This window comes from Leucoraja erinacea, chromosome 13 (assembly GCF_028641065.1).
Source record: "Leucoraja erinacea ecotype New England chromosome 13, Leri_hhj_1, whole genome shotgun sequence".
Lineage (NCBI taxonomy): Eukaryota > Metazoa > Chordata > Chondrichthyes > Rajiformes > Rajidae > Leucoraja > Leucoraja erinaceus.
Window position 1 is genome coordinate 39,456,420 of NC_073389.1, and position 15,269 is coordinate 39,471,688.

General features: G+C 37.6%; 1 protein-coding gene across 6 annotated transcripts in view; it reads left to right on the forward strand.

Annotated features, from left to right (window-relative positions):
- LOC129702901 (mucin-2) overlaps window positions 1–15,269 on the forward strand; it is a 239,405-nt gene that overhangs the window by 45,655 nt on the left and 178,481 nt on the right. For all 6 annotated transcript variants that reach the window (XM_055644987.1, XM_055644983.1, XM_055644980.1 and 3 more), the window contains exons 3-5: window positions 2,814–2,891; window positions 7,700–7,832; window positions 14,454–14,641. In XM_055644987.1, coding sequence (XP_055500962.1) covers window positions 2,814–2,891; window positions 7,700–7,832; window positions 14,454–14,641 — 399 coding nt within the window. The remainder of the gene's footprint in view (window positions 1–2,813; window positions 2,892–7,699; window positions 7,833–14,453; window positions 14,642–15,269) is intronic.

A 15,269-nucleotide genomic window follows, 5' to 3' on the forward strand; every position in this document is an offset into this window, starting at 1 on the left:
ATTGCCGTGTTGAACACATTTAGTGAACGCAAAGAAAGTTCCAGATATTGCTACATTGGAGAGATATGTAACGTGTCCTTCTAAAGTGAAGAAGAATATCAAAGACTGTTGTTTCTCTTATTTTCCCCCATTCACAGAGTTTTGGAGCAGTATTAGCAAACAACTGGGGACAGATTGTGATGACGTAAATCTTATTTAAGTTATTTATGTTAACAATTGTGAAACTATTGGTAAATAGTAATTAATGTGCAAAATAGTTGATTTACTTCACCGGAGTATTTAGCCTCTTCCGAAGTGTTCATGAGTTTTCCCTATTGACAAATTACCAGAATTTTAATCAGGCTGTTTTAAGGTAGTTGAGTATTGAGGTAAAAAAAAACATAGCTTATACCTTATCAGTGCCTTGCATCCTTTCAGTAACAATACTGTGGAGAGGTGAAATAATTATTCATACAGATAACATTCCAAAATGAAAAATAACTCTCTTCCCATAGATGTAGACTGACTCACTGAGTGTTTCGAGTATTTTATTTTAGATTTCAGCATCTGCAGTTTTTTTGATTGCCAAAGATTATCATTGAACAGTATTATTGCTCATTCTCTTGAATTAGTATCAACAGATAATTAGTAAACAGTGGAGGAAAATGAGTAAAAAAATTAAGTTTGCATTGGGAATGTAAGTGATAGTTTCAATAAGTTTTGGTAAAAGTTGGTGCTTTAAGCAGTAACTATTTAAAAAAGAAAAAAATAATTCAAATTAACAGCAGGATAATCAAAGACCCTTCTGTATGGAATATGTACATAAACAAAATAGTTAATCATTCACAGCTGCAGGTTTTGATCTTCCAACTTGGAGTCAGAAATTTTGTTTGAAGAACCAAATATCTGCAAACAGTTTACAAGAATGGCTAGATTGTATTAAATATGTACAAACAAAATTCTGTAATTTCTTACACAGGATAATAACATCAAATGATTCCTTGGAATGAAGATAATATGAGTTATGCAGTCTTATTGAAGTGGGTAGTAAAAGGAAGCAACAATAAATGCATCTGGATGTTTTTATTTTTAATATGAACCTAAGAATACTGATTCAGACCTGGCGATGTGTTGAACATACAATGTATTCATATTCACAGTGCCAACAGGCTTTCAGCCAATCAATTCTCAAGAGGAAAATATAATTTATGAAATAAATAAACATGTTCTACAGCTATTACTAATGCATTAAGACTGTTGATTGTTTCTCAGTTGATTCTGCATTGTCCAATGCATAATATCACCATTTTCAAAGTATTATTTTTATTGTTTTGTTTGTAGTAGCTGATATATTGACAGATGAAACATTTGTGAAATTATTCTCTTTTTCCAATGTTGGAACTTGGGGATGTGTGAATGTGCAAGGTCACATAGGGACGTGTGTATGGGAAATACATGGCGAATAACAAATCTCTGGCAACCATTTCATTTTGGGGCATGTCAATGGCATAAGAATAAAATTGCAAGATGAAAATCCTTATATTTATGCTTTATACTTTGGTATTTTGATTCCAATTAAAACACCTTTGTTAAAAAGAAAATGCCAACTGTTTGATCTAATTTTTAATCCAAATTATACAGTCTCAGAGAGAATTTATATTTTTGCTCAATATATGTGCCACTTTGAAAAGTATGAATTAATAATTAAATGTAAAGAATCGTCACTGATCAAGATAGAATTATTAATTAATTAAATTATTAATTCAATGATTTTCTAGATCACTTAATGAAAAGGGTATTGGACTATCAAAACCTTGGATCTGGTGCAAGCTTTACTGCCTACCAGGCAACAATGATGCCTGCCTTTTCTATTTGCTTATAAGACCTGGATTATCTTTAGGCACTGGAAAAATGCCATCACTGCTGTCTCCACAAAATCCTCAAATTCACTTGATTGATGAGAAAACCATTGTTATTGACATCACTCAGGACAACATCCTTACCTTTGAGGCCTTGTTACAGTTAGTTAGCTTCATTGGATAAGTCATGTCACTACTATGCCAAACACTAGACCCCAAAGCAAGGTCTCCATTTACAACTTTCTCATGGGAAGCCTTCATGAAGATATGCATCACCCGTAATGGTTCCATAGAATCTGATACACAGATGCTCAAAGTGGAGAAGGAAGATTATCCTTGAATATCCTTGAGTATTGTGCTCTAAATTGCTGTCAGATTAGTGTTGAGTGCTCTTCGATGTCATGTGCAGGGCATAACAGCACTGTAGTTAGTAGCAAAGTGTCACAGTTTCAGAGAGGTGGATTTGATCCTGAACTTGGCTACTGTCAATGCAGAGTTTTCATATTTTGTCTGTGATTGTGTGAATTTGCTCCAGATGCTCTGATTTGCTCTCATCTTCAAAAACACACTGATAGATAAATTGGCTACTTTAATTTATCCCCTGGTGTAGGTAAATGGCCTAATGAATCAAAGGAAAGTTGATGATAACACGTGAAAGACTATGTTGCAGGATGCAGAGAGATAGGAGAAGTGGAATGCAACTAATGGGATTGCTCCCTTGTGAGTCAATATGAACCAAAGAAATAGCAAGCATTGCCAATGCTCATGTATGCACTCCAGCTTCTTATGGTGACCCTCACCACAGGATTCTTTAGTGTTTGGATAATTAAAATAATCTTGAATTTTTAAAGGGTTCCTTACCCAATTCAAATGTAATATCTTTGATTAAGAACACATTTGATTTGTGAAATAACTGTTGTGATTTAAAAAATATATATATATATATTCAATTGCCTTAATTTGTGTTTGTTTTAGAGTTCAATCCCAAGTATCTTGTTGCAGTTCATCCAGTGGCTGAGCAGAACAACGCTGCCTTAGGGAAGAAATGTAAAGGTTCGGAATTTTATTTCTGACTGAGTATGATTAAAGTTGAAATTCTACCACATTCTATACATTTTGTACACTGCCCTCTTTCTTTGCCCGATCTGTTCAAGCCTGCATGTACACAAGAGTATGCCAGAAACTGCAGTTGCTTGAGGCTAATAGAAAATCAGAAGAAAACACATGTCAGCTTTTAAAAATTCTAGTTTGGTTCAATTTGAATAATCCATGTGAAATCCATGTGCTCTGATATCACATCAAGTTTATTCACAGCCAAAATCGCAAAACCTTATGAGCAATGTAGAAATGAAGCAGCAAGTAAAGCTCTTCATATTAAATTGCATTTATTTCAGACAGAACTTTATTTTTTTTTTGGCTTGTCTTATGCATTGTTCATTTAACAGTTTCACTCAAGTGCCTGTATGTAACATGGAAGATTTTCCTTTCCTTCCATCATGTTCATAAGACATATGAGCAGAATCAGGCCATTTGACCCATCAAGTCTGCTCTGCCATTCGATCCAGACTGATCTAATCTTCCCTCTCAATCCCATTCTCCTGCCTTTTCTCCGTAACCTTTGAAGTCTTTACTAATCACTAATCTTTGTACTTATGGTCTTTTGAATTTATAATACAATCTGTCTAGACTCATATTACTCACCCCTAATGCTTTTGCTTCTAATTTATGAGGGCATGTGTTGTGCTAGGAATCCTGGGTATCAATAAAAAAGCTTTTTAATTCTTTGACTGCACGATAGAAATCATGGTTCTTTCTGTTGCCGAACATCATTCTTCTTGGATCGCACAGTGCTGCACACCATGATCAGAGTTGTTATTGGCTTTGCGAAGATGTCATGCAGCTGGAGAGCAATTAAGATGTTGCATATTTGTATGGCAACATCATTGATGGCTATTTCCAGGCTGTATTTGTTAATTTTTCTCTTGATAATAACTTGATTAAATGTAATGTCACAGTTCAAAAATACATTGTTACATCCATTAGTCCCAACATTAAACCTGTAGCATTCGACATAATATTTCCAATAATGTTGATCATAAATTTTTTGCCGACAAAAGTGGATTCCCAAGAGAAACTAATTGCAATTTGATATTTACGTACAAATGAGGAACACCCAATTTTATTCTGGCATTTAATAAGATCATTACTGATCTGACTGTAACCTCACTCTGATTTCCTGTCAACTCTCAAGCTTTCGTACGTTGCTTATCAAGGAAATATATACATCTGCCTGAAAAGATGGCACAGTAGTAGGGGCAGCACAGTGGCGCAGGTTTGATCCTGACCTCGGATGCTGTCTGTGTGGAGTTCACACATTCTCCCTGTGAGCATATGGGTTTCCTTCGAGTGCTCCAGTTTCCTCCCACATTTGTAGGTTGATTGGCTTCTGTAAATTGCCCCTAGTGTCTAAGGAGTGGATGAGAATATGGAATAACATAGCTCTAGTGTGAATTGGTCAGTGTGGACTTGGAAGACCAAAGGGTTGTTTCTTTTAATCAATCAAAAAACATTTTAAAATTCACTGGGGCTTTTGAGGAAGGGAGTTCCAAAGACTTATAGAAACATAGAAAATAGGTGCAGGAGTAGGCCATTCGGCCCTTTGAGCCGGCGCCACCATTCAATATGATCATGGCTGATCATCCAACTCAGTATCCTGTACCTGCCTTCTCTCCATACCCCCTGATCCCTTTAGCCACAAGGGCCACATCTAACTCCCTCTTAAATATAGCCAATGAACTGGCCTCAACTACCTTCTGCGGGAGAGAATTCCAGAGGTTCACCACTCTCTGTGTGAAAAAAGTTTTCCTCATCTCGGTCCTAAAAGATTTCCCCCTTATCCTTAAACTGTGACCCCTTGTTCTGGACTTCCCCAACATCGGGAACAATCTTCCTGCATCTAACCTGTCCAACCCCTTAAGAATTTTGTAAGTTTCTATAAGATCCCCCCTCAATCTTCTAAAATCTAGCGAGTTCAAACCGAGTCTATCCAGTCTTTCTTCAGATGAAAGTCCTGCCATCCCAGGAATCAGTCTGGTGAACCTTCTCTGTACTCCCTCTATGGCAAGAATGTCTTTCCATCTCGACGAGATCCTTTGAGAGATAAAATTTCACCTCACCTTGATCTCAGATGGGTGAGCCAATTATTTACAAAGTGAACACTTAACTACAAAATTAACCAACATAGGAAACATTCATTCCTATGCTTTGCATTACAAGGAGTGAATAGAACTAGTTGTTGACTGGGATCCACAATAGTTGGGTCCCCAGAAAGGTTTTCTCCAATTGATTATTTAAATATCTGCTAATCAGTTAAAATGTGGAAGAAGGAACTGCAGATGCTGGTTTAAACCGAAGATAGACACAAAAAGCTGGAGACGATATGTGTAAGAACCCCTCCCTTCTCTCCAGAGATGCTGCCTGTCCCACTGAGTTACTCCAGCTTTTTGTGTCTATCTTCTGCCTATCAGAACCGGTTTTGGCATGCCTTTAGAACTTTGAACTGATCGGCAACCAATCAGTTCAACAGAATCTTTGTATCAAGCTTTTTTGACCTTGTTTCCATTAAAGCATATATTTTTGGAATCCTTAACTACTTCCATAGGCCAAGCCATCCATTCTTTGAACAAGAAAGCCAAACTGCAATAGAGGTGCACATCAGGTTTAGCTATTCACCATCTTTAATAAAAAACCTTCCACAGCACCGATCTTCCATTTTTATAGCCATTGTGAAATATCCAATCTTCTATCCTTGAAAGCCCTTGTCAATTTTACAGAGAACTCCTTATTTGAAACTGTCTGATCAGGTTTCTGCTCCATCTACATTATTAAATGCTCTGGTCACACAAAATCGCACATGATTATACAAAAGCTAATCTAGTTGTACTCGCCTTGACAGATATCCTTTTGTCATGGTGAGTCACATAATGATATTCCAATAGCTCTCTGCCATTATCTAGCCAGATGGAACAATTCCATACATAACTTACAAAATCAACTGAATCACCATTATTGGTTACTCTTTTTGTGTCTCAATTAACTTCAGATGTTTCTCAAATCTTCCTTGGCTCCATTCTATTTCTCATACATATTCTGTTCCCTGCTAACTTTCTCCAAAAAACTTCCTGAAGCTCCATCTGCAAATTGACAAAACTAATCTCAACCACCATAAACTTGCATGACATTCAAACAAGGACTCCCCTGTAACTTATTTGGTGACCATTTCACCGAACACTTTGACTCAACCCGCCGAGGCCTATTAGATCTTCCGATTGCTAATCATTTTTGCTCTTCTCATTCCCATACTGACCTTTCTGTCCTGGGCCTCCTCCATTGCCAGACTGAAGCCATATGCAAACTGAAGGAACAGCACCTCATATTCCGCTTTGGTAGGTTACAAGCCAATGGTATGTCCATTGAGCTCTCCAATTTCTCTAACTATAAACCCCCCTCCCTTCTTCCCCCATCCCTTTTGCCCCTCTCTCCTCTGTGCCTCACGTGGACTCTCACCTATCTCACTCCTCTCTCTTGCCTTCCACCTGCATTCCTTCTTCAAGCTTCACAATTCACAACAATTCAATCATTTTGTTTTACAACTTATGTCTTTTCCTCTGTGGCCTTTGTCCAGCCATCTGCCCATAAACCCCCACCTGTATCCAGGACTAGCAGAACTGAAAGCTCCTCCAACAATAGTGAGAAAATTAAAGCTACTAATTAGGTTTTGTTCTCAATCAACTAACTCAATCATCTGATTTGTATCAATCTGAAGCTCAGCCAAAGCTACAATTTTGAGGCATTATTAATATCTGAAATCTTCAGCCATGACATTGTTTTGTTCTTGGTTCTTAACATCATCCAGAACTTGCTGTTCTGCTCCTAATGGTCCAACTGGGTTTACTTATCTCTCTTGCATGAACTGACTGTCGATGTCACAATTTTAAATTCCTTATCCTTGTTTACAGATCCTTTAACCTTCCAATTCTCTACAAACCCTTCAATGGCGTAATCCTTTGAAATGTGCGCACTGTTCTAATTTGGGCTTCTGGTGATTCTTTACATTTGTACATTCAACCATTGGCAGATATGCCGTCGGCTGTGAAGAGCCTAAACTCTGGGATTCCCCCCCCCAAACCTCACTAACTCTTTCTGCCTTTTAAAATACTCCTTAAAATCTGCCCCTTTGGTTGGCTATCTGCTCTAATATCTCCTTAACAAGCTTGGCAACAATTGCTGTTTAATAAAACTCCTGTAAAAAAATTTTGGAACATAGACATAAGTGTTGGAAATTTTGTGCAGGTCGAGTCCCATCTCTGGAGAGAGAAACGGTTGGCATTTCTAGTCTGTAATCCTTCATTGGAAGGGAATTGTTTTCAGGTTTCCAGTATCAGTAATTTTTTTTTTTACATTTTTTGGTAAAGATTTTGTATGAATGGAAATTGTTGTTCTGCATTTTGGTATGCACTGACTCCTATGCCGTAGCCTCATCACATTGTTTTAAAATGTTCATCGATACCCGTTGCTGCTCCTGGCATGCTTTTTGCTGTTCGTCATTAAACAAGAATTAGAACCTTGCTTGATGGTAGAACAGGATATGTGCCAAGTCATTGAGGATGGGTAATTGTTTGGTCCTCAAGGACTACCTAATAAGAGAAAGGATGAAATTACAGACTGTTTACTCAAATGGTATGATCAGCTTTCGAATTTATTTGTACTGAAAGCTGAAACCTAAACAATTATTTTCATTCCAGAATGAATGGCTTAAGTATGGAGAATGTATTGACATGCAAACTGTCATGCCATTTTAGGTCATCTTGATCTTCACAAGCCACCGCAGTTAACAATAGATCCTCGAACCCCTACCTCGGTGTTTCTGACATGGACGCCGCACAGTTTTAAAGATAAAGGTTATAAGGTTGGAAAGGAATGTGAAATTGAAAGGTAATATTTCTGAAAATGTATGCATTGAATTCAGAAACCATTTATACAGGCGTAATCAGTTGAATAATGCTTTTTAATTTTGATATATATATATGTGTGTGTGTGTGTATAGATATATATATATATATATTTGATCGGTGTAAGATATCAAATTTTCTCAAGGTTGAGTTTTCTCATATAAGTTGCTGAATCTTTAGCCATGAACACAAAGGTGGGCAATTTGAGTAAAGTGGCCCAAGAAATAGTGGGGGATATCTGATTGCTGATTCATAGTTCAAGCACCTTGCACAGAGTCTGCTGTTGGATGACCAGGGTGTGGCAGAGTTTATTTTAGTTTATTAATGTCGTGTGTACCGAGGTACTGTGAAATTTATTTTAGGTGCGTGCTATCCAGTCATTGAAATTACTATACATAATTGCAGATAAGCCATCCACATCTTACAAATACAGGGTAAAGGGTATTACATTCACTGCAAGATAAAATCCAATTAAAGATAGTTATAAGGTTTCCAATGAGGTAGATGGGAGGTCAAGACCACGCTTCAGCAGGTGTGAGGACAGTTCAGTTGCCTGATAACAGCTGGGAATAGACTGTCCCTGAATTTGGAGGCTTTTAAAACGTTAGTATCTCTTGCCTGATAGGAGAGGGAAAAAGAGGAGTGACCGGGAAGGGAGGGGTTGAGACTAGTCCTTGATTATGCTAGTGGCCTTGCCGAGGTAGTGTGAAGTGTAGATGGAGGCAATGAAAAGTAGGTTGATTTGCACGATGGTCTGGGTTACGTTCACAATTCACTGCTATTTCTTGCAGTCTTGGATGGAACTGTTCCTAAACCATGCTGTGACACATCCCGATAAAATGCTTTCTAGGGCTTATCTGTAGAAGTTGGTGAGGGTCTTTGGGGATATGTCGAACTTCCTAAATTTTCTAAGGATATAGAGGTGTTGGTGTGCTTTCTTGTCCAATGTGGCTGATCCAGGACAAATTGCTTGTGATATTTATTCCGAGGAGCTTGAAGCTTTCCACCATCTCTACTTTGGGGTGTGTGTACTGCTTTGCTTCCTGAAGTCAATTGGAGCTTATGATCCAATGTGATTTTGCGATCTTATGTCTGTTAATAATGCAATTAACATAATGATACATATCAGGGTAATCAACAGAAGTAATATAAAAAAAATTAAAGTTGGGGATTAGAAACATATTCTGAATTGAAGGAATGCAGATTTAAAGAAGGCTTGTTGGGCAGTGTGACTTGTACAGGAGGAGAAAGGCAATGGAAGATCTTAAAATTGATGAAGATTTTAAAATGGTGATATTTTCCATCCTTGGTCTCTCTGCCATGCTTGCTGTTATGGCCTTTTCACTGGCTAGCACACAGGAAAACCCTGACAATCCTAAGCAAAAAATACAGCAAATTTTAGTTATAGGCAACCTCCCAGTGCTACAGCCACTTGGGTGACAGAAATTTGCCCTTATATATTTCACAAATCACTACCAAAAAATTTGAGATTGGGACAAAATTCACACCTATGGAATGTGTGGGGGGGAAAAAGTAGATAAATAAACACAATATAATTTTTTTTTTAATTATGTTTCTTGACATGAATGCAGAACACAAGACTATGTTATGGAAAATTGCAATATGGATAATTTTCTAGGATCGTATCTCCCCATAATGGGTGCGCTTGTAATACATCAATTATCCAACCACTAGTGGTGTGATAACAAATTGCAAATAACCATACATGGTGCATATATTTGCAGAAATAACAGCACAGCCTTAATCTTACTTTCATGAAGTTGCTGCAATTGCTTATTAATATATCAGTAAACCTAATTTTAAATATTAGGCTTGGTACTAAACAGCAGAAGAAACAATTACAGTGCCCTTCATTATGTTTGGGATAAAGACCCATCATTTATTTATTTGCCTCTGTAATCCACAAATTGTAATAGAAGAAATTACATGTGGTTAAAGTGTACATTGTCAGATTTTATGAATTGCCCCCCCCCATTTCAGGGCAGCATAATGTTTGGGACACATGGCTTCACAGACATTTGGAAATGCTCAGGTGTGTTTCATTGCCTCCTTAATGCAGGTATAAGAGAGCTCTCAGCACCTAGTCTTTCCTCCAGTCTTTCCATCACCTTTGGAAACTTTTATTGCTGTTTATCAACATGAGGACCAAATATGTGCTAATGAAATTCAAAGAAACCATATGAGATAGAGTGTCTGCACAATGACCAGTGTCTGCAGAAGACTTCATGAACAGAAATACAGAGGCTATAATGCAAGATGCAAACCACTGGTTAGCCGCAAGAATAGGATGACCAGGTTACAGTTTGCCAAGAAGTACTTAAAAGAGCAACCACATTTCTGGAAAAAGGTCTTGTGGACAGATGAGACGAAGATTAACTTATATCAGAGTGATGGCAAGAGCAAAGTATGGAGGAGAGAAGGAACTGCCCAAGATCCAAAGCATACCACCTCATCTGTGAAACACGGTGGTGGGGGTGTTATGGCCTGGGCATGTCTGTTTGCTGAAGGTACTGGCTCTCTTATCTTTATTGATGATACAACTGCTGATGGTATTAGTATAATGAATTTTGAAGCGTATAGACACATCCTATCTACTCAAGTTGAAACAAATGCCTCAAAACTCATTGGCTGACAGTTCATTCTACTGCAAGAAATGATCCCCAAAATACTGCTAAAGCAACAAAGGAGTTTTTCAAAGCTTAAAAAATGGTCAATTCTTGAGTGGCCAAGTTAATCACCCGATATGAACCCAATTGAGCATGCCTTTTATATGCTGAAGGGAAAACTGAAGGGGACTCGCCCCCAAAACAAGCATAAGCTAAAAATGGCTGCAATACAGGCCTGGAAAAAGACACCCAGCAACCAATGTATTCCAAACATTATGGTGCCCTGAAACAGGAGGACTATGTATAAACACTGCTGTAATTTCTACATGGTGAAACCAAAATGTATAAAAATTGCCTTTATTAAAATCTGACAATGTGCACTTTAACTACGTGATTTTTTTTTCTATTACAAATCTCACATTGTGGAGTATAGAGGCAAATAAATAAATGATGGGTCTTTGTCCCAAACATTGTGGGGGGGGGGGGTTCATCCTTGCAATGCCAATCAACCTGCCCAACCCAGGTAGGAAACAATTTAAACTGTGTGGAGGTCATGCCTCCATTTAAACTTACTTATTATTTTTCACTCTTAATCTTAATCCAATGTTTCTTTCTAGTTGTTAAATATTGTAAAATAAAAGATGAAACATACTGGAAATGTACATAAACAGTCTTCATGGAGAGAGAGGAAAGGTGTTTATGTCCTGGGCTGACTTTAATCAGTTTTGATTCAAGGTCATTAACTTGAGATTTTAACTCAATTGTGGTTCAAAGATATTGCCTGATTTCCACTATTCGTAGTTTTCATTTGTGAAGTAATTAGTAATTAATCTTTATTTTTTCTACGTATCTCTAATATGCTCTTCTTTTGCATTTTCTCCTGTTCAACTCTCCCTTCAATTTCATTAATGGAAGAGAGTACAGTCAGTCTGGCTTCGCTTTCAGTGAGATTCCAATGATGCCCCTTTGACCTGACTCTAACGTCTTCACTCTACATTTATCACCAGATTACAAATAAAAAACTTTAAACCTGAGTAGTAGTGGGAAAACTTCAGTCAAATTAGTGGGCTCTTAACTAAATTAGTTCTGAATAGAAATACAATATTTTTGATTCTGGTGATTAATGCGAATAAATAAGAAGTGACAATTCTGGCAAAATGGACTGAGACCAGCTGCTGGCAATGGAGAAAGACATTGCAGTTGGACAATTTCAGATTGTATACACCCAGTTAATCTAGCAAGCCTTCTGAGTAAAACTGAGAAGGAAGTTATGTTTTTCCAGGAACACTTTCTGAGTTGTGTCACCCCTTGTAACAGCGCCAGCCAAAGGCAGCACAGCATTGCTTGTTTCATACTAGTAAATGTGAGAGTGTTGGGGAGAAAATGTGAGGGTACCAGAAGAAAGTCCTGGAGTGACATAATTATGACTGGGAAAGAGATGCAAGGAACCACAAAGGAAACATATTGATAGTTTTCATAACAAAATAGAACGATACATAATTCTGTGGGAAATAAGAAAGAGGAGAATGATTGTTTTTAACTTGCCAGTCCTGGTGAGGCCGTGGAATTATTTTCTGCCTACAGTCCACACCTGGGAACAATGCTAATTTCATTGACATCTTTAGAGGATGCTCCATTGCTACTGATTAATTTACCTGTGCACAAATCTTTGATTAAAGGATACAAGGACCACATTTGTTCATTTCTTGCAAAGTTGCATTTAAGAGCCTGGACAGATTAAAGCTGCTTCTGTTTCAGAATCTCACTTTCTACCAATCACTTCTGAAAAGTGCAACTCCTTCTTCATGGGTTCATAGAATCATGGAAGTTTGCAATGCAGGAGGATGTCATGTAGCCTGGTGTATGGGTTGGGTCTTACAAAGAGCCGTTCAATAGTGATTACTCTGCTTAATTCCAGAACTCCAAAAGTGAACTTTCCACGATTTAATGTTGACAGTTTATTGATTCAAATTAAGTAATCCATTTGAAAGAGTGTGATTACTGACCACATCACGAGGACATCAGGGAATTCCAATCCATCACATGTACTTGCTATATATCTAAACTCAATATTGCCCGCAATCACAATAGCCCCAACAGGCTGTTTTTTTACTTAAGGTAAAACTAACTTGACATTATATATTGAGTTGGCTGTATATCAGCTTTGGTACTTATTTTTATTTAATATGCTTTGATGCTGTTAAAACCAAATGTGGCAGACACATTGGCTTTTCCAACAAATATACATTTTCTGATGCTAAGGGCAAAAGTAAAAGGAAGATTGTTGCCAGTGTAGAGTTACAAAACTGAGATATTTAATATAAGATAGATAAAAGCAACATAATTACTTAAAAATACTAATTCTTAATCTTATTTTAACTGAATCACTTTAGGGTATTTTAACTATGTATAAGCATAAAAACTATCCCCAAAATAGGATAATAAAATTGAAAAGTGCCGAGCATGTAATAAATAATACAATGTTTGTAATAAATTTACTGTTGCCACTGTGGCACTAACTTGTTAACATTTTGTATGTGAACTGGATATGGACTGCTGTGCAAAACATGCCAGGCAATAATTTTTTGCAAGGACATTTCTGTCCCTCATTTGCTCTGTGAAGTCAAAAGTTAATTCAGTCCTGCAGTAAACAGTGTTCTCTTTAAAATGCGGCATTCTCATTTTAGAGGGTTACAAGAGAAGACCTTTGAAAGTATTTTAAAATCATTTAACTGTGAAATATTTAGTGAGCTGGAAAGGCCAGTAGCTTTTTAGAAAAAGGATGAGAGCCAGTCTTGTATATAGAACAGAGTCACACAGCATGGAAACAAGCCCTTCTGCCCAACTCGTCCATGCCAGCAAACATGCCCATCTAAGCTAGTCCTATTTACCCATGTACTGTATATTACTTAAAAGCTCATGTCAAATTGCTTAACGAGACATGAACATTCTGGTCATGAACAAACTAAATCATTTTGGATTATTTTGTTTCGGGTGATTGTAACAAATACTGTTCTTTTCATTTAGTTTTATATTCTTCTGCTGTATTAAATTCAGTAATTTGCTTTTATAAGATTTTATTGGCTCATGGTATATGTTTATCTGAACGATGCATACAATAGTAAATTTCCAGGAAAAAATGACATTGATGTTCCATTCGTGAATTTTTTGACGTTTGAATCTTGCCAAATTCAATAGATTACTTGGGCTCATTTTGAAATAATATTTGGTAATAACTTGCATCACAGTGGTGGATACCATTCATTAAAATGTTGGCACTGCTTAATCCCAGATGAGCAAAAATATTTGTTAATTCAATTTAGAACTTTTTACAATTTTGTGGCAATTGCAGATATGAAATTGAAGGTGATTTTGCAGGCCTTTTTTATTCCAGGGAAGCCAAACAATTTCAAAGTTCGAATATTGCAGTATAAGAATAATTGAAATGGAAGCATAGTAGATTTCTTGTCACATACAAAGTATATGACATTAGAATACAGAGATTAAAATCTAGCAAAGATTTGATTCATACAATAGGGGGCCAAATTTCAGCCACCACCTCCTTTTCCTGTCACTCAGCCTATTCTGAGCAATTCAGCAAGAATGTCATTTTTGCTGCTTCATTTTGTTTGAGCAAAATCTAAAGTACGACAATGAGAAGTATTTATCTGTTTCCTCTGGGAGAAACAACTGTCACATTTCATTTAAAAGAAGCTTTTTTCGTAAGGAAAACATTGCAGGTTTTGAAAATCTGAAGTGAAAGAGCTGGAAAAACACTGGTGAGCTGGAAGCAGACAGCGGTGAGCTGCTGCCTTAAACCACTACTGTCCATTCAGTACAGGAATTCCCATTGTGTTGTTTGCTGTTAGGGAATTCTATAAGACCTTAATGTTTGGATTGTTATCAGGATGCATCGTATCATGGTCAGTATATGAATTTGTTATGTCCCCTTGTAATACTTTTAAATTTCCTTTTAGGCAATTCACTGTCCGGTACAGAGAAAAGGAGCGAGACAAGAAATGGAAATATCAGTTATGCCCAACAAGTGAAACAACAATAGACAATTTAAAACCAAACACTGTTTATGAATTTGGGATACGAATAACAAAAGCAAAAGAGGATGGCATTTGGAGCAAGCCCAAGACCTACACCACTACCGTGACTCGTAAGATCTTTTGTGTGATATATGACAGCACTAATATAGTATTTTGACTTTAATTATACAAAGGAGCAGGGTGGTTGGAGATGGTAGCAGAAAGATGTGCACACCAGGGTGGGGTCAGAGTGAGGGGCGCAATTAGAGTGTAAGTGGAATATGAGTTTGCGTGTGGCCTCACTATGGCAATGAAGGAGGCTAATGCCCCTGTCCCACTTAGGAAACCTGAATGGAAACCTCTGGAGACTTTGTACCCCACCCAAGGTTTCCGTGCGGTTCCCAGAGGTTGCAGGTGGTTGCCAGAGGTTGCAGGTAGTGGAAGCAGGTAGGGAGACTGACAAAAAACCTCCGGGAATCGCACGGAAACCTTGGGTGGGGCGCAAAGTCTCCAGAGGTTTCCGTTGAGGTTTCCTAAGTGGGACAGCGGCATAAGAACAAAAAGTTCAGTATAGAAAGGGAAAGAGGAGATAAAATGGTCAGCAACCAGGAGATCTAGCAGGTCACCTTTATTTCCTCTGACCCCACCCCAGCAAGCATACATTTCTTCCACCTTCTCCAGCCATCCCAATCACCCTACTCCATTGCACCTCCCCCCCCCCACCCTTCACTCATTCCCATCCCCGTCCATATTTCCATT